General features: G+C 43.0%; 3 protein-coding genes across 3 annotated transcripts in view; all 3 read left to right on the top strand.

Moving 5' to 3' along the window:
• The first annotated feature begins 1,829 nt into the window (after positions 1 to 1,829).
• LOC311104236 (TBC1 domain family member 17-like) lies at positions 1,830 to 9,282 on the top strand. The gene is made up of 17 exons (XM_084145981.1): positions 1,830 to 1,916; positions 3,024 to 3,119; positions 4,041 to 4,118; positions 4,201 to 4,318; positions 4,437 to 4,620; positions 4,917 to 5,028; positions 5,112 to 5,282; positions 5,455 to 5,580; positions 5,706 to 5,809; positions 5,924 to 6,018; positions 6,118 to 6,234; positions 6,373 to 6,473; positions 6,562 to 6,661; positions 7,048 to 7,145; positions 7,293 to 7,409; positions 7,506 to 7,592; positions 7,704 to 9,282. The coding sequence occupies exons 1-17, from the start codon at positions 1,887 to 1,889 to the stop codon at positions 7,893 to 7,895; spliced, it is 1,926 nt and encodes a 641-aa protein (XP_084002107.1). The 5' UTR covers positions 1,830 to 1,886; the 3' UTR covers positions 7,896 to 9,282.
• A 7,592-nt stretch (positions 9,283 to 16,874) lies between these two features.
• ccndx (cyclin Dx) lies at positions 16,875 to 18,371 on the top strand (the record flags this gene model as incomplete). The annotated part of the gene is made up of 4 exons (XM_084146348.1): positions 16,875 to 17,120; positions 17,224 to 17,439; positions 17,635 to 17,955; positions 18,222 to 18,371. 4 exons carry the CDS (start codon positions 16,875 to 16,877, stop codon positions 18,369 to 18,371), a joined length of 933 nt encoding a protein of 310 aa, XP_084002474.1.
• Positions 18,372 to 19,198: 827 nt separating this feature from the next.
• The window catches only part of LOC311103417 (nucleobindin-1-like), a 33,773-nt gene continuing 27,042 nt past the window's right edge, over positions 19,199 to 25,929 (top strand). Inside the window, exons 1-9 of the mRNA XM_084144984.1 lie at positions 19,199 to 19,638; positions 20,161 to 20,293; positions 20,407 to 20,514; positions 21,642 to 21,774; positions 21,880 to 21,983; positions 22,173 to 22,358; positions 23,660 to 23,750; positions 23,830 to 23,888; positions 23,975 to 24,067. Coding sequence (XP_084001110.1) covers positions 20,165 to 20,293; positions 20,407 to 20,514; positions 21,642 to 21,774; positions 21,880 to 21,983; positions 22,173 to 22,358; positions 23,660 to 23,750; positions 23,830 to 23,888; positions 23,975 to 24,067 — 903 coding nt within the window. The 5' untranslated portion in view covers positions 19,199 to 19,638; positions 20,161 to 20,164. The remainder of the gene's footprint in view (positions 19,639 to 20,160; positions 20,294 to 20,406; positions 20,515 to 21,641; positions 21,775 to 21,879; positions 21,984 to 22,172; positions 22,359 to 23,659; positions 23,751 to 23,829; positions 23,889 to 23,974; positions 24,068 to 25,929) is intronic.

The raw sequence follows: 25,929 nt of genomic DNA, 5'->3' as shown, positions 1-25,929 counted from the left end.
GGTTGTCGTGTAGTTTTTGTTCTCACTGTTCCATGTCACGCTTCTAATTCGCATTAATTATGTTACGGGTCTCATGTCCATCCACCCTAGACGTTTAAAGCCACGGGGTTCGTAACACTGATAATTACATGAAACCGACAAATATTGCAAGAATAGAGCCCCACAGTGGGGGTGTCATAACAGTAGTATGCCTGATAACCAACAATGAGGAAACAGCCTACAGGGAGGAGGTGAGGGCCCTGGCGGAGTGGTGCCAGAAAGATAACCTCTCCCTTAACGTCAACAAAACGAAACAAACCCACATCCCTGCCGGCCAAACCCTCCCCTACCTTGGACGACGCTGGACCAATTGTGCGCCGCCCAAATAGCCATCAATAGCCAGCCTCCACCCAGTACCCTGCCCTGCACCATAGAGGCTGCTGCCCTATGTACATAGACATGGAATCACTGGTCACTTTAATAATGTTTACATACTTGTTTAACTAATTTCATATGTATATACTGTATTCTAGTCAATGCCACGCCAACATTGCTCGTCCTAATATTTATATATTTCTTAATTCCATAATTTCATTGATGTGTGTATTGTTGTGAATTATTAGATACTACTGCACTGTTGGAGCTAGGAACAAGCATTTTGCTACACCCACAATAACATCTGCTAAATATGTGTATGTGACCAATAATATTTTATTTTATTTGAATACCCATAAAACCTAGTGGTCAAACAGGGAAATGGTTCCAATTGTTTTTCCACCATAAAAATCATGTAAATCTCTCTCGGACAAGGTGACTTATCAATTTATTCGGCTCTATTTACTCTCAGATTCAAAAATGCTAATTAGCATCAAAGTGGACATCATGCAAAACTACAAACCCTTGCAAGCTCCTGCACATCATCTCTAGCTGACACCTTTGCTAACAACTAGTGTCAATTTAAAACTTGCACAACACAGTTCACAGAATTGTCAATTTAAAGAAATGAAGCCAATTTATTCATTACTACGTTTAGCTTACATTAGATAGTTAATCCAGAGATTCTTACCTTTGCCTCGATGTGCCAGTCTCATCCAGATCATCATATAATTTATAGTTGTGTAGTGGTCCTCTGTAGCTCAGCTGGTAGAGCACGGCGCTTGTAACGCCAAGGTAGTGGGTTCGATCCCCGGGACCACCCATACACAAAAATGTATGCACGCATGACTGTAAGTCGCTTTGGATAAAAGCGTCTGCTAAATGGCTTATTATTATTTATAGTTCTTTATGATAGCCACATTAGCAGCGAATTAGCATTTCATTTTTGGGGAGTAAATACAGGTGAATATATTGATAAAAATCACCTTGTCCTAGAGAGATTTACACGGTTATCAAAACGTCACACCAGGGTAAGCCTACACGAAATACAGCCCTTATTTTAAGTGTTTCTAAAATCCCCTATGGGGAAAATGTATGGTCGAAAAACAATTCGAACCATTTCCCTGTTTGACCGCTAGGCTTTATGGGTATTATGACTCATACTGTGGTACTCTTGCCACATTCAAAACAACTGGGAATTCGGAGAAATACGAGGTCAAATCATGACATCAGTGATCTTCAGGTCGGAAAGTCAGAGCTCTAGAAAGAGGCCTGAGTTGGATGATTTTTCTAATCGATTTTCCAAGTCGGAGCTCGTTTTTTCGGAGTTCCCAGTTGTTTTGAACGCACTGAAGTCGGAAGTCGGAAATTTCCGAGTTCCCGGTTGTTTTGAACGCGGCATCGATAGTCCAATTTAGACGTGTCACCACCTATGATTGGCTGATGTTCCTGACCACCTGACTGACGTATAATGTAGGCGGAAGTCTTCTTCTGACGACATTTGTTTTTGAAAAAAGGCTAGTGGAAGGAAAATGGAGCACAAGACTGAGACTAGTCACAAGGTAAGATCAATGTATTGAAATTGAAGTTTAGATTTACTGTTCGTTTGATTGATTCGGCCTGTATTAAAGGGCCGCCAACTAAATAGACTCGGTTATCACCATTGTACGTTAGCTAGACGTAGCTACAGTAACTAGCTAACGTTATAACAACAAACAACTAGTTTCATAATTATTTCCATAATGGCAGATGAGATTGATATTTGCTGGTGTGATATATGACTTGTTCAATAAATTGGCCATGAGAAATATAATCTTAGCTTTGCTATTTTCTACGGCAGACTTCAATTTGTGAAGCGATATTAAGGTCTGTTGGTTCTCTAACAACTAGTTAGACCTGTTTACAGTGAAGAAAGGGTCCCGAGAGGCCGAGGATCCCCATTTCATGGAATTAGCATTGTAAACTTCCCTGTGAATGTGATTACGGTATCTAACTAACTAAACGTTTGAGCAGTTCATTGGTGGGTTCGTTGGTGGGTGTAGGAGGCCTTATGTAATATTTCACCTGAATTGATGTCACAGCTGACAAATTATTATTGATGATACATTTCAGATAATATTCAGGATAGTTATGATGGTATATTGTATTTGTATGGCAGCTAACTAGATCTATCAAATTGGGGTCAGTCAGTTTAAGTCCAGTAAGCTATATTCTGAGCTGCAGTAGACACAAATCAAATGTTATTTGTCACATACACCGAATACAACTGGTGTAGACTTTACAGTGAAACGCTTGCATACGAGCTTCCCAACAATGCAGAGTTTAAAAATAAAATACTAACACAAAGAATAAAATAAAATGCACAGGAATGGAGCTATAGACAGGGAGTACCAGTACCAGACACTAGCTGGGAGAAACCCCTGGCAGGCACACAGGTGGAATCACTGTGTGAGTGACTCATAGTGCTCATGTGACTCTATTTTATAGGCTACAGTAAAGTCAGCTAGCTCATCCTCTTTGGGATGTCATACGATTGTCATCCCCCACCCTATTCCCACTCTCAGCACTCGTTCACACTTTCTGATTCATTGCACTGGAATCCATTACATTTTGCCATAAGTTTTCACAGCAAATTATATTATATTAATAGCAAATGTTTTGTCACACAGCTGGTGTTTGAGAAGGAGGGGGTGTACCTCCACACCAATGCTAAGAGGAGCAACCAGGACACCACAATCCCAGGATTCATCCGTATAGTGGAACGGGTAAGTTGGGCTTCTCCCATAGACACCATATTTACAGTAAGCTCCAAAAGTATTGGGACAGTGACACATTTATTGTTGTTTTGGCTCTGTACTCCAGCACTTTGGATTTGAAATGATACAATGACTATGAGGTTAAAGTGCAGACTCTGTCAGCTTTATTTTAGGGTATTTTCAATCGTTTAGGAGTTACAACTCTTTTTATACATAGTCTCCCCATTTTAGGGGGCCAAAAGTATTGGGACAAATTAACTTATGTGTATTAAAGTAGTCAAAAGTTTAGTATTTGGTCCCATATTCCTAGCACGCAATCATTACATCAAGCTTGTGACTCTACAAACTTCTTGGATGCATTTGCTGTTTGTTTTGGTTGTGTTTCAGATTATTTTGTGCCCAATAGAAATTAATGTTAAACAATGTAATTTGTCATTTTGGAGTCACTTTTATTGTAACTAAGAATATAATAGGTTTCTAAACACTTCACATTATTGTGGATGCTACTATGATGACAGATAATTCTTAATGAATCATGAATAATGATGAGTTAGAAAGTTACGGAGGCATAAATATCATACCCCCTAAAAAATACTAACCTCCCCTGTTATTGTAATGGCGAGAGGTTAGCATGTCTTGGGGGTATGATAACTTTCTAACTCATCAGTGTCATTTCAAATCCAAAGTGCTGGAGTACAAAGTCACTGTCCCAATACTTTTGGAGCTTACTGTATATGACAATATTGGTTGATCCAAGACCATTTCTAGTCCTATTCAAAGTGTACTCATCCCTGTGGTGGAAGTCTTTGTCATCAATAACTTCAATAACACATAGGCCTATAGATAATATACAGTATGTCCTTTCTTTCTTAGCTTTAGGCTATAACACATTATTCTAGATTAGACTAAGATGTTTGTCTATGTTTACAGGGTGGGGACCCAGCTTTGGAGTGGAGCGCACTAGAGGACGAGGGTCGAAATGCTCCTGCTGTATTCTACACTAAAAAGGTGAGCGCTTGTTTAATACACTAGTGATACACATCACTCTGTTTTCTTAATATTCTTCATATATAGCCTCTCTTCCTCTTAGGATGGAGAAGGAGGGGTGGAGGACACCAACTTTGACCCTGGCTATGAGCCAGACTGGGCAGTCATCAGCACAGTGAAGAGAGACCGAGTCAGAGAGCACCCCCCCGTCAAAGAGACAAGTAAGTAGACTTTTATAACTGTCCCTCTGTGTTTATAGTTCTCATACTAGGCTATACTCACAAGTGTGTTTGCACCACGTGTACAGTGCTGTTGTTGATGTCACCCCTCTGTTTCCAGGCCAGTGGTCGTTCTCCCTGCCTCTGTCGGAGCTGTACTCTCTGCGACGGTCCCGTTTCTCCCTGGCCCGTAACTTCCTGGTTTTTACCAGCAGGGGTGGCCACCCCCTCCCTCCTCTGCACTTCCACAGGGGGGGCACCAGGGAGCTGCTGAGGGCCCTGCAGTGTTACATCATCCTGGCCCCGTGAGTAGCAGCAGACAGCCAGCTCTCCCTCTCTCTCTCAGATCAATGCCTCAGAGGAATTCAAGCCATTTCACTGGCGTTTAACTGGACTCTGAACAGTAGAGAGTTTAGCAGTTGTTGTACCCAACCCCCCCTTACTACATATGTTTGGAAGCGTATTTTCCATACTTTCTCTCTTTCTCGCTTGCTCGCTTGCTCGCTTGCTCTTTCTTTCTTTTATTCTGAGATTCTATATCTTCTCTGTCGCTGTCTGTGTCTCTTACTGTCTGCCCAACTGTCTTTTTCTCTTGTTTTAGATCCCCTGTAGATGGTCGTCTCTTCCTAGCGTATCCCCATGACTCTGGGGCTCTCTCTCAGTCCTTTGATGAGCTGCAGCTCTTTGACGATGGAAGCTCCGACCTCGTCTCTGTAAGTCTTTTGCTCTGTGTGTGTGCTATTCTCTGAGAATGTGTCGTGTGTGTTTATAATTATATCCATCTCTTTGTTTCCAGAGGTTTATCCAGGACCCTTATGCCACCACCTTTGGGGGATTCTCCAAGGTCACCAACTTCTTCAGAGGAGCTCTACGACCACCAGATTCCCCCTTCTACCCCCGTGGCCCTCAGGACCACCATGGGCCCCCTTCAGCTGACGACGAACCAGGCTTTGAGCTAATTTCCTGTGTAAGTGGGGGGATGGGGGTGGAGATGTCAGGGCTAGTGATAAGAGTTTATATCTGTGGAGTAGATGGAGAAGAGGACCTCACTTTATAGCATCCAGATGTTGGCTATAACATACGGATGGTGATATCATCCAGATGTAGAGTGGTGAGAGTTTTCTTTTATGTGCCACCAGGGGGTGGAGCTTGGCCCTAAACCAGATGTAACCAGGGGACAGCCTCTCGACAAATGGGAGGAGTTCCTGGACCCAGAGGGGCGTGTGAAGGACCCACAGCGAATCAAAGAGCTGGTCTTCAGGGGGGTAAGACCTTACAGTTTAATTCCTCTCTTGTAAAAAACACCTGACACCATCTTCCATCCAAATGTGTTTTGCTGTCCAGTGTCTACACCATGTCATTCACACCATCCCTCCTCTCCCTCTCCTAGGGTATCACGCCATCCCTGAGGAAGGACGTGTGGAAGTTTCTGCTGGGTTTCTATCCCTGGAATAGTACTGTGAAAGAGAGGGAGGACATTCTGAGGATGAAAACGTTAGTCTCTTATCTCCCTCGCTTGTTATGGCTCTCATCACAGACGGTGACTGTTGTCCAAATGTGAGTGTGTAAATGTATCTCCTCAACCCCTCTGTGTTTCTCTGTCTTCAGAGATGAGTATTTCAGAATGAAGGTTCAGTGGAAGTCAGTCAGTGAAGAGCAGGAGATGAGGAACTCCCTCCTCAGAGGATATCGCAGCCTGATAGGTCGGTGTTGCTGTCTGTTAAACATGATCTCACGCCTCATTGATTGACACACATTTTATGATTTGTTACTTATCTGTTCACGTTGTTTTGATTGGACAGAAAGGGATGTGAGTAGAACAGACAGACACAACATCTTCTTCTCTGGCAATGACAACCCAGGCCTGACTCTTCTCAATGACGTGCTGATGACATATTGCATGTTCAACTTTGATCTGGGTAAGCCACTCCCCTTGTCCTTACAATGGCTTTGAACTTTCAAGTGTATCACATTTTAACTGTATTTATTATCAAGATCTCCCACCTGACTCTCCTTTCTCCTTGTGGTTCCTGTTGTCTCTCTCTCTCTCCCTGCAGGCTATGTCCAGGGGATGAGTGACCTCTTGGCTCCTCTCCTGTTCGTCACCCAGAACGAGGTGGAGTCCTTCTGGTGTCTGACAGGCTTTATGGAGATGGTGGTAAGCACCTTACTCTCTTGTGATATACTCATATATTACCACATATACATTATACACAATTGTAATGTTCTCTCTCTCCGTCGCTCAGCACCAGAACTTTGAGGAGTCTCAGGAGGCCATGAAGCAGCAGCTCCTCCAGCTCAGCCTGCTGTTGAAGGCTCTGGACCCTGAGCTCCTTGACTACCTGGGTAAACAATGACTATCACTCAGTCACTGTGTTTCTCTCACACTTTACCATAACCCAACAGTGTTATTACTCAGCTGGTAGAGCACGGCGCTTGTAACGCCAAGGTAGTGGGTTCGATCCCCGGGACCACCCATACACAAAAATGTATGCACGCATGACTGTAAGTCGCTTTGGATAAAAGCGTCTGCTAAATGGCATATTATATTATATATTATTATTATAGGTAGACATTCATCATGCAGTCAATTCTTCAATCAGTCAATTGATTATATTTGACCTTAACTCGAGGTGTGTTGTGTCACTACCTGGATGCGTAAACCATTGAAGTAGTACATTCTTCACATTGTTATTGTTATGTTTAGTTATTATGTTGTGTCTCTCTTTCAGACTCCCAGGACAGTGGCTCTCTGTGCTTCTGTTTCCGTTGGTTACTGATCTGGTTTAAGAGAGAGTTCTCCTTCGAGGACATCCTGTCCCTTTGGGAGGTGAGTGGGTGGATTCTACTCTACACACACAACACTCATTATAAACACTCAAATGTAGCCTAGGCCCTACACACTAAATGGAAAAAACACCCATACTCTTACAATATATGTAAGAAAACACACAGTGAATGCACTTTTCTGTGCTAGGTTCTTTGGACTCGTCTGCCCTGTGAAAACTTCCATCTGCTGATGGCCGCTTCCATTCTGGAATCACAGAGGGGGGAGCTCATCGGCTCTGACCACGACTTCAACACTATTCTGAAGGTTTGTTGGAAATGTTTGAAGTCATTTTTCTTAATGAAGTTGTCTTTTTGTTTGTGTGTACAGTACTAAGGACTGTGTATGTGTCTCTATGTGCAGCACATCAATGAACTGACCATGAAGCTGGATCTGCAGACAGTTCTTCGAGGAGCTGAAGCTAACTACCTACAGTTGGCCTGCTGCAAAGTAGGGAATATCTTCGAGGGGGATACATTCATATGGACATGATATATTTAACATATTGTATATTGTCATCTAACTAATCTAACCTCCCTCTCTCCATTCCTACTCTGTCAGGAGCTGCCAGTGAAGGTGCAGGAGGTCATTGGTCTGTACGTTCCCCCCAGCTCTGATGACGAGACGAGCCCAGAATCAGAGTCACACGAGACGCAGCAGCTTCTCAGCCAATCACAGGCAGCAGCTACGGAAACGAGCCAGTCAAGTAATGGCGCTGCAGCTGCAGCACACCCTCGCCCTACCTACCCGTAACTCTGAAGGACTGGGTGATTGACATGAGGAGCGAAAGCCATGAACCGCTGTGAGGTGTTTTATATAGGAAGATATAATCTCAGTGGCCAGTTTATTAGGTACACCCATCTAGTACTGGGTAGGACACCGTTTGCCTCCAGAACAGCCTGAATTCTTCGGGGCGTGGAAATGTTGCTCAATTGATATCAAGGGGCCTAACGTATGCCAGGAAAACATTCCCCACACCATTAAACTACCACCACCTACCTGTTCCATTGACACCAAGCAGGATGGGTCCATGGACTCAAGCTGCTTACACCAAATCCTGACTCTGTCGTCAGCATGACGCAACAGGAATCGTGATTTGTTGGACCAGGCAATGTTTTTCCACTCCTCAATTGTCCAGCGTTGGTGATCGCGTGCCCACTGGAGCCGCTTCTTCTTGTATTTAGTGGAACCCGGTGTGGTCGTCTGCTGCAATAGCCCATCCATGAAAAGGACTGGCGAGTTGTGCGCTCCAAGATGCCATTCTGCACACCGCTGTTGTACTGCGCCATTATTTGGCTGTTTGTGGCCCGCCTGTTAGCTTGCACGATTCTTGCCATTCTCTTTCGACCTCTCATCAACGCTCTGTTTTCGCCCCCCAGGACTGCCGCTGACTGGATGTTTTTTGTTTGTCGCACCATTCTCAGTAAACCCTAGACTGTTGTGCATGAAAAGCCCAGGAGGCCAGCCGTTTCTGAGATACTGGAACCGGCGCGCCTGGCACTGACGATCATACCACATTCAAAGTCGCTTAGGTCACTTGTTTTGCCAAATCTAATGTTCAATCTAACAGTAACTGGATGCCTCTCTGCCTGCTTTATATAGCAGGCCACGTGAATCACTGTCTGTAGGACCAAACCATGTTCGTGAAAGGGGTAGTGTACCTAATAAACTGGCCACTGAGTGTATATTGGATAAAATATTGGAAGATATATGAGAGAGTTTGATGATAATGTACTGTACTACAGGATAAGAGGGGTTGCAGACTGTTATTACCATCTCTGACAGACGGGCATTACCGAGTGAGCGATGAGAGGTTTTTTCATGAATGTAACTATCCCAAGATAATTATACGGTCTATATATGCAGTGCTTTGTCTTTATATAAATACCGCACTACATTTTTTTGGTTCCCTTAAGTATTTTATGTGTAATCCAAGTGATTATGTCCAGTCATTTATATATGCATTTGTGTACCTGTCTCGTGAGTTTCTTGCTGTCTTTTTCCAAATCCTTCTTTGTGCGTAATGCTGCTATTTTAAAATTGTCTGTGAAATTGTTTTATCCCTGCCTTTCTATCTCAGCCTATTTGTCCCTTTTTAATGGTGTATCAGTGTGTTTATAAACGGCATATGTTACTGTTATTCCTTCTCTCCATTCTCTCCTCTCTATTGCTGTTCTTCTCACTCTCTAAGCGATTCTAAATATAAAATGAAGAATAATCTTACAGATAGAGCGTTACAAGTACTGTAAAATGCCTGCCTTATACAGTGTTAGCCAAAAACATTTAAGCTCCGTTTTTCACAATTCCTGACATTTAATACAAGTAAAATTTCCCTGTCTTAGGTCAGTTAGGATCACCACTTTATTTTAAGAATATGAAATGTCAGAATAATAGTAGAGAGAATGATTTATTTAAGCTTTTATTTATTTCATCACATTCCCAGTGGGTCAGAAGTTTACATACACTCAATTAGTATTTGGTAGCATTGCCTTTAAATTGTTTAACTTGGGTCAAATGTTTCGGGTAGCTTCCCACAATAAGTTGGGTGAATTTTTGCCCATTCCTCCTGACAGAGCTAGTGTAACTGAGTCAGGTTTGTAGGCCTTGCTCGCGCACGCTTTTTCAGTTCTGCCCACACATTTTCTATAGGATTGAGGTCAGGGCTTTGTGATGGCCACTCCAATACCTTGACTTTGTTGTCCTTAAGCCATTTTGCCACAACTTTGGAAGTATGCTTGGGGTTATTGTCCATTTGGAAGACCCATTTGCGACCAAGCTTTAACTTCCTGACTGATGTCTTGAGATGTTGCTTCAATATATCCACATAATTTTCCTTCCTCATGATGCCATCTATTTTGTGAAGTGCACTAGTCCCACCTGCAGCAAAGCACCCCCACAGCATGATGCTGCCACCCCCATGCTTCATGGTTGGGATGGTGTTCTTCAGCTTGCAAGCGCCCCCCTTTTCCTCCAAACATAACAATGGTCATTATGGCCAAACAGTTCTATTTTTGTTTAATCAGACCAGAGGACATTTCTCCAAAAAGTGCAGTTGCAAACCGTAGTCTGGCATTTTTATGGAGCAGTGGCTTCTTCCTTGCTGAGCGGCCTTTCAGGTTATGTCGATATAGGACTCGTTTTACTGTGGATATAGATACTTTTGTACCTAATTCCTCCAGCATCTTCACAAGGTCCTTTGCTGTTGTTCTGGGATTGATTTGCACTTTTCGCACCAAAGTACGTTCATCTCTAGGAGACAGAACGCATCTCTTTCCTGAGTGGTATGACGGCTGCGTGGTCCCATGGTGTTTATACTTGCCTACTATTGTTTGTACAGGTGAATGTGTGGTACCTTCAGGCGTTTGGAAATTGCTCCCAAGGATGAACCAGACTTGTGGAGGTGTACAATTTTTTTTCTTGGCTGATTTATTTTGATTTTCCCATGATGTCAAGAAAAGAGGCACTGAGTTTGAAGGTAGGCCTTGAAATACATCCACAGGTACACCTCCAATTTACTCAAATTATGTCAATTAGCCTATCAGAAGCTTCTAAAGCCATGACATCATTTTCTGGAATTTTCCAAGCTGTTTAAAGGCACAGACAATTTAGTGTATGTAAACTTCTGACCCAATGGAATTGTGATACAGTGAATTATAAGTGAAATAATCTGTCTGTAAACAATTGTTGGAAAAATTACTTGTGTCATGCACAAAGTAGATGTCCTAACCGACTTGCCAAAACTATAGTTTGTTAACAAGAAATGTGTGGAGTGGTTGAAAAACAAGTTTTAATGACTCCAACCTAAGTGTATGTAAACTTCCGACTTCAACTGTACATGCAGTACTATAATGTTTAAGGTTTTTAACTACCAGTATTATGTCATAACAATATTTTCACTTACCCGAAATTGCTGAATCTTAACAAGTAAAAGGTACAAAAACAATAAATTACTGGTGATGGGGACCATTTTTTTCAGATGTTGTTTACTAGTCATATGTTCCCACCAGACCGTGTGACCCCCTTCTGTTAACCCTCCACTACCCTCCCAAACTGTTCAACCTAACACTCCCATGAATCTTAATGTGTGACTGGTCTATGCCCTCTCCCTCATCTCAGTTTCATATGAAGTTTTAGACATGGAACATGCTAGTACTTATAAGATAAAATCGAATTGCAAACAATTAAAGATTTACCTGAAAACTAAAATACAAGTATTTATTTGAAATAGGGAAACTGTTTGATTGTATTTATTAGGAATCCCCATTAGCTACTCTTCCTGGGGTCCAAACATATTAAAACACTTACATTACATATAAAACAAAATATAAAACAGTACATCATATAACATTATTACACCACTACCAATCTACAATACAAAATGTTTAATACCACCATACAACAATATCACAATGTGTGCGTATGCATGTGTCTATACCTTTGTGTGTGTCTCTTCACAGTCCCCGTTGTTCCATAAGGTGTCTTTTTTTCCTGTTTTTTAAAATCTGATTCTACTGCTTGCATCAGTTACCTGATGTGGAATAGAGTTCCATGTAGTCATGGCTCTATGTAGTACTGTGCGCCTCCCATAATCTGTTCTGGCATGTCTTGTGGGGTATGCATGGGTGTCCGAGCTGTGTGCCATTATTCCAAACAGACAGCTCGGTACATTCAGCTTGTGAACACCTCTTACAAAAACAAGCAGTGATGAAGTCAATCTCTCTTCCACTCTAAGCCAGGAGAGACTGACATGAATGTCATTAATGTTAGCTCTCCGTGTACTTTTAAGGGCCAGCCGTGCTGCCCTGTTCTAAGCCAACTGCAATTTTCCCAAGTCCCTCTTTGTGGCACCTGACCACACTACTGAACAGGAGTCTAGGTGTGACAAAACTAGGGCCTGTAGGACCTGCCTTGTTGATAGCATTGTTAAGAAGGCAGAGCAGCTCCTAATTATAGACATACTTCTCCCCATCTTAGCTACTGTTGTATCAATATGCTTTGACCATGACAGTTTACAATCCAGGGTTACTCCAAGCAGTTTAGTCACCTCAACTTGCTAAATTTCCACATTATTCATTACGAGATGTAGAGGTTTAGGGTTTAGTGAATGATTTGACCCAAATACAATGCTTTTAGTTTTGGAAATATTTAAGACTAATTATTCCTTGCCACCCATTCCGAAACTAACTGCAACTCTTTGTTAAGTGTTGCAGTTATTTCAGTTGCTGTAGTAGCTGATGTGTATAGTGTTGAGTCATCCGCATACATAGACACACTGGTTTTACTCAAAGCCAGTGGCATGTCGTTAGTAAAGATGGAAAATACTAAGGGGCCTAGACAGCTGCCCTGGGGAATTCCTGATTTTACCTGGATTAAGTTTGTGAGGCTTCCATTAAAGAATACCCTCTGTGTTCTGTTAGACAAGTAACTCTTTATCCACATTATAGCAGGGTGTGTAAAGCCATAACACATACGTTTTTCCAGCAGCAGACTATGATCAATAATGTCAAAAGCTGCCCTAAAGTCTAACAAAACAGCCCCCACAATCTTTTTATCATCAATTTCTCTCAGCCAATCATCAGCCATTTGTGTAAGTGATGTGCTTGTTGAATGTCCTTCTCTATAAGCATGCTGAAAGTTTGTTGTCAATTTGTTTACTGTAAAATAGCATTGTATCTGGTCAAACACAATTTTTTCCAATAGTTTACTAAGGGTTGGTAACAGGCTAATTGGTCGGCTATTTGAGCCAGTAAAGGGGGCTTTACTATTCTTAGGTAGCGGAATGACTTTTGCTTCCCTCCAGGCCTTGGGGCACACACATTCTAGTAGGCTTAAATTGAAAATATGGCAAATAGGAGTGGCAATATCGTCCGCTATTATCCTCAGTAATTTTCCATCCAAGTTGTCAGACCCCGGTGGCTTGTCATTGTTAATAGACAACAACAAAAAAATTCACCTCTTCCACACTCACTTTACAGAATTCAAAATTACAATGCTTGTCTTTCATAATTTGGTCAGATATACTGTGTAGAGTCAGCAATTGTTGCTGGCATATCTTGCCAATGAAAAAATTAGTAAAGTAGTTGGCAATATCAGTTGGTTTTGTGATGAATGAGCCATCTGATTCAATGAATGATGGAGCTGAGTTTGCCTTTTTTCCCAAAATTTCATTTTAAGGTGCTCCAAAGCTTTTTACTATCATTCTTTATGTCATTTATCCTTGTTTCATAGTGTTGTTTCTTCTTCTTTTTATTCAGTTTAGTCACATGATTTCTCAATTTGCAATACGTTTGCCAATCGGTTGTGCAGCCAGACTTATTTGCCATTCCTTTTGCCTCATCCCTCTCAACCATAACATTTTTCAATTCCTCATCAATCCACGGGGATTTAACCGTTTATACAGTCATTTTCTTAATGGGTGCATGCTTATTAGTAACTGGAATAAGCAATTTCATAAATGTGTCAAGTGCAGTGTCTGTTTGCTCCTCATTACATACCACGGACCAACATATATTCTTTACATCAACAACATAGAAATCACTACAAAACGTATTGTATGACCTCTTATACACAATATTAGGCCCAGCCTTTGGAACTTTGGTTTTCCTAGATATGGCTACTATATTGTGATCACTACATCCAATGGATTTGGATACTGCTTTCAAACAAATCTCTGCAGCATTAATAAAGATATGATCAATACATGTTGATGATTTATTTCCTGGTAGGTTAACGGATAACCTGAACCAGGTTGCAGGCACTGGTTACAGTTTGAAGCTTTCTCTTGAGTGGGCAGCCTGATGAAAGCCAGTAAATATTTAAATCACCCAGAAAGTATACCTCTATTTATTTATTTATTTATTTATTTATTTATTTATTGCATTTCGTATTTAATAATTGTATTTTTTCTTTTCTGCAGTACTCATTTGGAAAAGAGGCCTGGATCTTAATGACTTCCTGTTGAAATAAAGGTTAAATAAAAAAATTAATGGTATTCTTGTCAGATGGTCTGCGAGTTTTAATACTCTTTGTTTACACTGTAGTTATTGTTGTGAACTAATAACATTTTGTGTAAAAAAGCACTTAGTTGGTTGACTTAGTTCTGAGCGATAAAGTGTTGTTTATCAGTTCTGTAGATGGTTTATGCAGTGTGTTAACTGAGTGAGCAGACCCCCTCCTCCCATTCCCCTCCCCTTTCAGCAGGTGTCTGTGTGAGGTGGAAAGAGATGGAAAAGGGGATCTCTGTCCTCCACTGTCCCGGGCAATGAGGTGGAAAATGAGGGGCGGAGAACCACACCCCCCTCTCAAGACCGACTGGGTCGTTCATGTGTCTCTCCGTCCCCCTCTCTCCCTCCCTCCTTCGCTCTCCTCTGTCTCAGTTTGAATACAGCTGCAATGTATGAATTTAGCAGGGTACTTAAACAGGCGGGCGATCTGTCACTGTGTTTCTCTTCCCCACGCCCCTCTCTGCCCTCTCTCTCTCTCTCTCTCTTGACCTGACCTCTCCTGACTCCCACAGCCAAACTCACTCTGGCTCTCATTCAAACTCAATCTGTTTTCAGTGCTACTCCAATCACTGCTTATGGATGATGTCTCTCTCAACAGCCATCATCCCCTCTAATTCTACAATGGTCCCAGTGTGTTGGAGTGATAATCTCTCTTGTGATTGTGTTACCTCTAGTACCAGATAAGTGTGCTCTTACGTAAGAAGAATGCCTTTTGTATTCTTCTTGGGGTTTTCCAGCAAATGTGCAACCATGAATAACACACACACACAAACATGCACAGGTTACTAATGATTAAGAGGGATATTTCAGCAATGAAATCTCTGGACTTCGAATACATTTTTAAAAAGGGCTCAGAAATTATGCTTTGACTTTACACAGTAAATGTTAGTAAGAAACAGAAAATAAATTTCAGTTAAATATAATTGCATAAAACAGATACTATTTTAAAGGAATACATAACTGCATTAAAATAGATCTATTTGAAGGTCTGATTATAGTGATTGATTTAAAGCGGCAATCAGCAGTTGAAACAATAAGTGGCTCCCTGCCCCTGTTTTGATAAAGAGCTAAGGGATGGGGCTGTAGAAATGTAACAACTCTCAAATTCATAGACAGAGCTATGGATGCAAGGACTGACCATCCAGGATATCAATATGATAGTTTTAATCATGTTTGTTTACATTTACTTTGTTTACAAACATTGGGGTAAAACAAGCTAATACTTTAGGTTCTGATATGCAGATTTCCCCTTTAATCAAGTACAAATAAAAGCTAGCCTTAATTTATGCTTTTATCTTATGATATTTTAAGGCTGATTCAAGAGGTGTGTAATTGTTTCATTTTGAGCGCTTCCCAAATGTCTGTGTGAAACATGAGCCCTCATTTGTCCCTTAAACCACCTGTAGTGACTCACTGTGTCAAATACAATCTGAATTCACTATTCCTAAGTGTGACCCCATTGTGACCGTCAGGGGAGTCCCCGAGGAGCATGCGAGAGTGTGTCTGCTGTCCAATGAATGTGTGAAGTGTGTGTGTGTGTCAGAGAGAGAGGGGACCCAGCAGAAGGCCAGGGGCTGGTGTCTGACACTGATTTGTAAAGGAGACAATACGGCTCATTGACCTGCCTGCTCCACTGTCTGTTGCTCATACCTCGCCCTGTCCTCCCCAGTGAATTCACTGCTCTTTAAACAGGGGGAGCAGATTGCCACAGGCCGGGGGGGGGGTGGTAATGGGGAGTAGAGTGACGGGACACAGGTTGCTTTGACAATGAGATTCCTCAGAGAGTTCTGGGCACTAGAGAGAGAGAGAGTTAGAGTTTCATGCCAAAAGTTAGACATTTAGAGGCAGGAAATCTTTATATTTACTGTATATATTAGTTCGTAGCACAATAAATACTGTATAGCTACATATATGACAAAAATATTTTGTAAAAATGCAACCTTGGAAACATTCAACACAGCATAAACCATCACCTTGCTTTTCTAATTAACCCCAATTATAATTGATAATTTCTTTATAAAGTTTATATTATTTCATGGGTGAGAATTTGGAGCGTTCAGTTTGAGAAGATATATTTCCATATTTTCTCTTTCCCCCTCTAATATTGTCAACAAACAACCTTCTCCTTGTGTTATCCATTCCCATTGAGTTTGGAGATGACCTTTTCTCTCCTTCCTTCTCTCTCTTTCTCCCCTTCTCCTTTTCACTGTTGGGGGCAAGCTGTTGCCCTGTCCCTGCGGGCCCCTCCCTCTCTTGTCTGCACCCTCTCTCCTCCCCTCCCTCTCTCTCCTTCTCTATTTTCTCCCTCTCTCCACCTGTTGATGCCATTGTTGTACAGACAGCATTGTTGTCTTTTTATTATTTTATGTCACTCACTATGTTACCACCCTCTTTCTCTTTCTTTCCCTCTTCACCACATCCTCTCTGTCACTCTGTCTCTGAGGGGTATAAAACCCAGACAGCGGAGGTTCGGGCTAAGATTCACACCAGCGCCACAAAGGAACACACATGCAGAGGGGTGAGGAAATAAGAGGACATCCAACATAGCAGTGACAAGAAGAGATTTGAATTGAGTTGGATTTGTTGCAGATCTTCAGAACACATATTGGTCCTACATTCTCTCTCCTTACACTGACAGAGTAACATTGACTCGTTGTATCTTTCGCTCTCTGGACCGAGAGGAACACAAACCCACCCAGGTAGTTGTGTGTGTGGGCTAAGCTGAGGGATGTCTGTGTTTGTGTCTCTGTGGTGTGAGGAGGAGGTTCGAGGCCAGCATGGCCAGGGGGCCCAGCAGGGCCAGGCCAGGGGCCAGTCACAGCTCCGGGCCCCCTGGGACCCCAGTGTGTCTGGGCAGCGGGTCATCCAGGGGCTGTTACAGGTGGAGGAGAGATATCTGCCCTCTGCCCTCTACGTCGCCCTCATCCAGAGAGAGCCAGAGCGCAGAGAGGAGCTCGCCAAGTGGGCCATGGAGGTATGAATTTTCAATCTCTGGATTCCATTTTCATCTATTTTAATGTCTTTGTTATACTGTGATGAGGCACTAATTGATTATCTCCTGTTGGTCTCTCTACTAGGTATGCTGTGAGTGTGGCTGTGACGAAACAGTGTTTCCCCTGTCTGTCTCTATGTTGGACCGCTTCCTGTCTGCCTCCCTGTCTCTACCTGTCTCACCCTACTGCCTGGCTGCAGCCTGCATCCTCATCGCCTCCAAACTAACAGAGTGCGACACAGTCTCTGCTGACTCTCTTTGTGCTGCAGCTGAGTACAGCTTCCTACCCTCCAACATACGGGTAAGTCACCATGGTGATGGAGAGGAGAGACACTTTCAAAACTCTGGATGTAATAATATGGTGGACCTTGGAAATGCAAACCATCTCTGTATTATTATGTGCATTGTATTCAGTGGACCATACATACACTAAATGAAAATGTTTTTACATATATATATTACATGTATATTGATGTTATTGCCCTTTCATCATAAGGAGATGGAACGTGTCATCCTTGCGACTCTTCGATGGGACGTGGCTGCGGTAACCCCTCAGGACTTCATCCCACATTTCCTTCCCCCTGTTGGGGAGAGGAAGGATGGAGAGACAGACACAGAGGAGTTCTTCTCCACACTGCGTCGGCATAGTGACACCCTGGTTGCCATGTGTGTCTGCGACTACCGTTTCCTGGGAGCCCCTCCATCCCTGGTTGCTGCGGCAGCGCTGAACTCTGCCCTCCGGGGGTTGGGCAACAAGGGTCCAGGTCATCTGGGTCATATGAGTGCTACACTGGCAGAACTGTGTCAGATTGACCTGGTGAGTGCCTAGCAGTATCTCTAATATCTCTACATAGGATATCTCAACATATTGGTTGTATTACAGTCAGGAGCTGCAGTTCAACTCATTTCAATAGCAATGCTAGTGGGATTTGAATGAAAGACTGATTTAGATGTGAAAATGTGAAAATAAAGGACCACAGAACTAAGTGTTTGAGTTACAGATTGGTTGTGTTATGGTTAGTGTGACTGGAAGGATACTGGTTTTAACCCTAATTTGTGCTTCTCTTTCTTGTTTGATCACAGATGGTGTTGCAGTGTTACAGTGAGCTGATAGAAGCTGCCCTCAAACAACGGCTCAGAGGTGGACTCCAAGACAGTGCCATGGAGAAGGATGGAGAAATAGAGGATGAAAGAGCAGGCACTCCTACTGATATGAGAGAGATTGATTTTTAAACACTAAATTGTGTGTGGCATTCAAAGTGTGAATCAATCAAAGTCCTGCATGTAGCTCATCAGTGAAACTGATATAAATTCTATATGACCTCAAATGCTCTACAATGTATTATCATATTTTGAAATGACTTCAATTTAATATAGTTTATTTATTCATTGTGTGTTTTCTGTGCCATATTTATTATATATTTCATGACTGTGATTCTTTGTCATTGTGTTGTTGATAGTATGTCCTTAATCTATTATTTATCAATTTATTTATTATGTGCAATTACGTAATGTTAATTTATTTCAATTCACCATTGTTTGTGTTTGTATGTGATGTGACACGGTATTTGATGAAATAATATACATAGATATCTATTTTTCAAAGTAATTAAATAAATAAATACATACTTTTACATGTTGGAATTTTATATTTTATTTATTTTCTCTTTATATGTGAGGTGTGTGATGGACAAACACCACTATATAAATAAGACACCATTACAATGTAAATAAAATACAATTTCACTTATTTATTATATTTTTAAACTTCAAAACAATAACTGTACTTCGCATATGTGGGTGTTTTTCACAAGGTAAGGAAGGTGTAAAGGAAAGGTACGTTTTTTTTATTGGAACGAGACCGAAGATTATCTATTATATTGACAAGACATTCGACTGACCACGCTGACAATGGAAACACGTCATCAACGATGGAAGGCAGGAGAGATCAGGTGGGACCATTCTAGCCAATGAGAGGGCAGATATGCGTGTGACCAACAGGCTAAACAAAGTTGCTTTTCTCAAAGTTGCCGGAATGCCACTTATATAAATACATTTGTAACAGCCTAAACATTACGAAACTTCTATTCGATCAAATAAACTTATATTCGATCAAGTAATTGGATTTCGACACCCTCTCATAGCCCTCCATACAAAAAAGTGCTTCTCTCACGCGGACATATTTTTGTCGCATTGAATTTTGTCGATTCGCCTCTTCCTCTCTGGCGAGACCACTGCGCTACAGTTTAATAAGAACGGACGGGATGGGGACACAGAGGTATAATAATGCCGCGTTCACGTACTAGTCGGAACTAGCTTTGAACGTGGCATAAAGAACGGACGCGACCCCTACAATCGGTCACACACTGTCGCTTTTTTTTGACGTCATTTTCGGCTACGACGCAAAAATCTTTTTTTTTTTCATATCAGAAAGCTTTCGGTAAAGGAAGTAGCTGGCTAATACAACGGGCAAGAATTATCCACTGATCAACAAGTAACGGTAAGCGAGAATCCCTCATGTTACACCGAGTGTACATAATACTACATTTGGCCTGTTGGCAATGCCAGACATTTTCTAGAGGGATTCGCGCATTTAATCTGAATGGGGGATGCACGATGGATGGAAGCCTCTCTGTCATCCGTAACGTTAGCTAGCTAGCTTGCAGTTGTCCAAGAGTGCGGTAGTGTCTTTGCTGTTGCCTGTTGTTGAGCTTTCTACTGAAAAGCTGTATTTTGTCACGCGAAATCGGAGCATAGACCTTTCATTCAGAGAGGTTTCGCATTAGCCCACAGTGCGTCACTAGCCCACAGTATCTGATGGTCAGTCTGCCAGTTCCCATATCATTTCCATGCAACAGGATACTCCTCCTGTTATGTGCCAATGTCTGTCTGCCAGATGTCAGCAGTCAAACATCATTCAGTTGATGTTCAGTACCAAATGACAGACAGCCTTCGCTGTACTAAATGTCTGAAGATATAATTGACATAGATATATCTTATATGCTTCCTACTTCTCTTGCAGGAGGATGAACCTGGATCCTGGTTGGCTGCTGCTCCTGTCCATCTCTCTGGAGGTTTGGTCAGTGCCCCTCGACCGCAATGCACCCCCCCAGGAAGCACAGCCTCCCCAGGAGGTCAAACAGGAGGATAATGTGGTACGCCTTTGTTCTCACTCTCTGTGTGTGTTTGTTGTCTGTATGTGTATCTATGTGTATGCGTGTGTGATGTCTTGTACATGACCTGTGTGTGTGTTGACTGTCCGTTGCAGGACACAGGCCTATACTATGACCGGTATCTGAGAGAGGTGATTGAGGTGCTGGAGACAGACCCCCACTTCAGAGAGAAACTCCAGACTGCCGACACAGAGGACATCAAGGTCTCTCTCTCTCTCAATAATCATTATCCTCCCTATCTCCTGTCATCTCTCCAAGTTGTTTCTCCCCTTGTCTTATATTTTCTGACCTTAGTAGTTTTTTATTAGTTTAGCTAAGTATTAACTCACTAAGTACCCCCTCACCTCCTTGTGTATTACCTATAACGTTACACAAGTAATCTATAGTAAGGATGTGCACGGTTATTCGAATATCTGAATGGACGTTAGTATTAGATTACTTAAAGGCCTATTTTAACAATGAAAAGGCTTTGTCTAAAAGTAAACTAAATGATCTATGTGACATTACATTCAACATTTTAATAACACCACAGTTTTTATGAGTGCGGCCCATTAAAAAAAGACACACGTGTAGCTTGTTGTTATTGTCGGTCAATCAAAGCAGCGCTACAGTCAGAGGCTCAATGTGTAGCAAGTGAAGTGGGAGATTTATAATAAATGCAAAATAGAATGAAAATTAAGGATTTAAGTTGGCTAAATGATCAACCAACAGGTAGGCTGTTGTTTCATAGGAATGGAGTTGTTGTAGACAAGTACGGGGAGTACTGCAAAATAGCCTCAATTAGCCTTGCTACTTTAGCTAGCTAGCTAGCTAGCTAGCTTGCTTACTTAGCTGACTACTGTAGCCAGCTAGCTTCTTCACAACGATTTGATGCAGTCAAGACAGGCACTATCAGATGGTGTGATAGATAACCTATGACAGCAACACACAGACTGTCACACACACCGGCCCCTGCTCCTCTCTCGCACCATCCTTATGTTGAAACGCGCAGAGCACCGGCAAGTCTCCATTAAAGTATCCATTGAAGTCTCCCCCCAAAAATAGTTTTCTTTAAAACATGTATTTCGACCACCCGGATATCCGAAAAAATATCATGATACTATTCGAATCGTGAAATCATTTCAAATGCCCATCCCTAATCTATAGTGTACATACTATATGTCGAGTATGTGTAAATTCTTCGTCTATACATTCTTTCTGTATTCTGTCTGTATATTCTGTTTATTGTGGTAGCACCATGTCACCAGATCAAATTCCTGGTAAATGTACTTGGCGAATAAAGGTGATTCTGATATCTGTCTGACTGACTGTCGATCTTCCTCTCCTTCAGAATGGTCGTCTCAGTAAGGAGCTGGACCTCGTGGGGCACCATGTTAGAACTCGTCTGGATGAGCTGAAGAGACAGGAGGTGTCTCGCCTCAGGATGCTGCTCAAAGCCAAACTGGACAGCACCAACACACAGAGTGAGTGTTTCTAAAGGCCTGGAAGACCAGGTTGAGGTTAATTCAAAATCAAGTTTATATGTTTTCTCACAGTCACTGGTTAAAACCCCTCTGTTTATCCCCAAGGTTTACAGATGGACCATGCCTCTCTGTTGAAGCAGTTTGAACACCTGGATCCACACAATCAGAACACCTTTGAGGCCAAAGACCTTGAGCTGCTCATCTCAACGGTAATGCAGTGAGCATAGAGTCCAGGGCCTGTATTCGTATTCATAGAGCGTGTAAGAGTAGGTGCAGATCTAGGATCAGTTTAGCCTTTGATCATAATTAATAAGATTATAATGATTCTTATCTACCTGTATCATAACACTGGTGTTGATGTACTTCAGTATCCCCCTTGTCCTCTTTCTCCCTGCTAGGCCACTAAAGACCTAGAGAACTACGATGCAGAGAGACATGACGAGTTCAAACGCTATGAGATGCTGAAGGAGCACGAGAGACGGGAGTACCTCAAGGGGCTAGACCAGGAGAAGAGAGAGAAGGAGGAGAAGAGGATGGAGGAGCTGAAGGAGAAACACCGCAAGCATCCCAAGGTCAACGCTCCGGTGAGAGACAGAGAGAGACAGAGAGAGACAGAGAGAGACAGAGAGAGACAGAGAGAGACAGATAGAGAAAGACGGAGAGAGAGAGAAAGATAGAGAGAGAGAAATATAGTGAGAAAGACGGGGAGAGAGAGAGAAAGACGGGGGGAGAGAGAAAGACGGAGAGAGAGAGTGAGAAAGACGGGGGAGAGAGAGAGAAAGATGGGGAGAGAGAGAGAGAAAGATGGGGGGGGGAGAGAGAGAGAAAGACGGAGAGAGAGAGAGAGAGAGAGAGAGAGAGAGAGAGAGAGAGAAAGACGGGGAGATAGAGAGAGAAAGACGGGGGGAGAGCGAGAGAAAGACAGAGAGAGAGAGAGAGAGAGAGAAAGACGGGGAGAGAGAGAGAAAGACGGGGAGAGAGACAGAAAGACGGGGAGAGAGAGAGAGAAAGACGGGGGGAGAGCGAGAGAAAGACGGGGAGAGAGAGAGAAAGACGGGGAGAGAGAGAGAAAGACGGAGAGAGAGACAGAGAGAAAGACGGAGGGAGAAAGACGGAGGGAGAAAGACGGAGGGAGAAAGACGGAGGGAGAAAGACAGAGACGGAGAAAGACAGAGACGGAGAAAGACAGAGACGGAGAAAGACAGAGACGGAGAAAGACAGAGACGGAGAAAGACGGAGACGGAGAAAGACGGAGACGGAGAAAGACGGAGACGGAGAAAGACGGAGACGGAGAGAGACGGAGAGAGAGAGAGAAAGATAGAGAGAGAGAGAGCAAGATAGTGAGAAAGACGGGGAGAGGGAGAGAGACAGAGGGAGAGAGACAGAGGGAGAGAGACAGAGGGAGAGAGACAGAGGGAGAGAGACAGAGGGAGAGAGACAGAGGGAGAGAGACAGAGGGAGAGAGAGAGACAGAGGGAGAGAGACAGAGGGAGAGAGACAGAGGGAGAGAGGGAGGGAGACGGAGACAGAAAGGGAGAGAGACGGAGACAGAAAGGGAGAGAGACGGAGAGAGAGAGAAAGACAGAGAGAGAGAGAGAAAGACTGAGAGAGAGAGAGAGAAAGACTGAGAGAGAGAGAGAGAAAGACTGAGAGAGAGAGAGAGAAAGACTGAGAGCGAGAGAGAGACAGAGAGAGAAAGACTGAGAGAGAGAGAGAAAGACTGAGAGAGAGAGAGAAAGACTGAGAGAGAGAGTGAAAGACTGAGAGAGAGAGTGAAAGACTGAGAGCGAGAAAGACAGAGAGTGAAAGACTGAGAGAGCGAAGAATGGATGGAATCTCTTTTTGCTCTCTCCCCCTCTTTTCTATCTCTCTATCTCTCCATCAGGGCAGTGTAGCGCAACTGCGTGAGGTGTGGGAGGAGACTGATGGACTGGACCCAACAGAGTTTAACCCAAAGACCTTCTTCAAACTGCATGGTCAGTTAAGCTCCACTCTACTATTACTTGATGAGGACATTTGTATGTGTTCAAATCATGTTTATTTTCCTCCCTGTAGATACGAATGGAGATGGTGTTTTAGATGAGCAGGAACTAGAGGCCCTCTTCGCCAAAGAGGTAACGCACATTCCCCTCACGTGTGTGTGCGCGCGCGTGCGTTTGCGGTATAGTAACAGCTCTCTCTCCTGCCCCTCTACCCCCAGCTGGAGAAGGTCTACGACCCAAAGAATGAGGAGGATGATATGATGGAGATGGAGGAAGAGAGGCTGAGGATGAGGGAGCATGTAATGAAGAACGTTAGTATTGTTTGGGTTTCTGCCATTCCTGTTTCTCCTTGATTCTGTCTTTATCCCTCTCTCCTCTCTCTGTCTGTTCACTTCTCATCCTTTCTCTCTCTCTCTGTTCACCTCTCATCCTTTCTCTCTCTCTGTTCACCTCTCATCCTTTCTCTCTCTCTGTTCACCTCTCATCCTTTCTCTCTCTCTGTTCACCTCTCATCCTTTCTCTCTCTCTGTTCACCTCTCATCCTTTCTCTCTCTCTGTGTCTGTTCACCTCTCATCCTTTCACTCTCTCTGTGTCTGTTCACCTCTCATCCTTTCACTCTCTCTGTGTCTGTTCACCTCTCATCCTTTCACTCTCTCTGTGTCTGTTCACCTCTCATCCTTTCACTCTCTCTGTGTCTGTTCACCTCTCATCCTTTCACTCTCTCTCTGTCTGTTCACCTCTCATCCTTTCACTCTCTCTCTGTCTGTTCACCTCTCATCCTTTCTCTCTCTGTGTCTGTTCACTTCTCATCCTTTCACTCTCTCTCTGTCTGTTCACCTCTCATCCTTTCTCTCTCTGTCTGTTCACCTCTCATCCTTTCTCTCTTTCTGTGTCTGTTCACCTCTCATCCTTTCACTCTCTCTGTTCACCTCTCATCCTTTCTCTCTCTCTGTCTGTTCACCTCTCATCCTTTCACTCTCTCTGTTCACCTCTCATCCTTTCTCTCTGTGTCTGTTCACCTCTCATCCTTTCTCTCTCTCTGTTCACCTCTCATCCTTTCTCTGTCTGTTCACCTCTCATCCTTTCACTCTGTCGGTTCACCTCTCATCCTTTCTCTCTCTGTCTGTTCACCTCTCATCCTTTCACTCTCTGTCTGTTCACCTCTCATCCTTTCTCTCTCTGTCTGTTCACCTGTCATCCTTTCTCTCTCTGTCTGTTCACCTCTCATCCTTTCTCTCTCTGTCTGTTCACCTCTCATCCTTTCACTCTCTCTGTCTGTTCAGCTCTCATCCTTTCTCTCTGTGTGTTCACCTCTCATCCTTTCTCTCTCTGTGTATGTTCACCTCTCATCCTTTCACTCTCTCTCTGTCTGTTCACCTCTCATCCTTTCTCTCTCTCTCTGTCTGTTCACCTCTCATCCTTTCTCTCTCTGTCTGTTCACCTCTCATCCTTTCTCTCTCTGTCTGTTCACCTCTCATCCTTTCTCTCTCTGTCTGTTCACCTCTCATCCCTTTTCTCTCTGTCTGTTAACCTCTCATCATTTTTCTCTCTGTCTGTTCACCTCTCATCCTTTCTCTCTGTGTCTGTTCACCTCTCATCCTTTCTCTCTCTCTGTGTCTGTTCACCTCTCATCCCTTCTCTCTCTCTCTCTGTGTCTGTTCACCTCATCCTTTCTCTCTCTCTGTGTCTGTTCACCTCTCATCCTTTCTGTGTCTGTTCACCTCTCATCCTTTCTCTGTCTGTTCACCTCTCATCCTTTCACTCTCTGTTCACCTCTCATCCTTTCACTCTCTCTCTGTCTGTTCACCTCATCCTTTCTCTCTCTGTTCACCTCTCATCCTTTCACTCTCTCTGTCTGTTCACATCCTTTCACTCTCTCTCTGTCTGTTCATCCTTTCTCTCTGTGTCTGTTCACCTCTCATCCTTTCTCTCTCTCTGTCTGTTCACCTCTCATCCTTTCACTCTCTCTCGGTCTGTTCACCTCTCATCCTTTCTCTCTCGGTCTGTTCACCTCTCATCCTTTCTCTCTCTGTCTGTCTGTTCACCTCATCCTTTCTCTCTGTGTCTGTTCACCTCTCATCCTTTCTCTCTCTCTCTGTGTCTGTTCACCTCTCATCCTTTCTCTGTGTCTGTTCACCTCTCATCCTTTCTCTCTGTGTCTGTTCACCTCTC

Source organism: Coregonus lavaretus, assembly GCF_964263955.1.
Source record: "Coregonus lavaretus genome assembly, chromosome: 28".
Taxonomy (NCBI): domain Eukaryota; kingdom Metazoa; phylum Chordata; class Actinopteri; order Salmoniformes; family Salmonidae; genus Coregonus; species Coregonus lavaretus.
The sequence above is the reverse complement of the archived record's forward strand: the minus strand, read 5'-3'. Positions and strand labels throughout refer to the sequence as shown.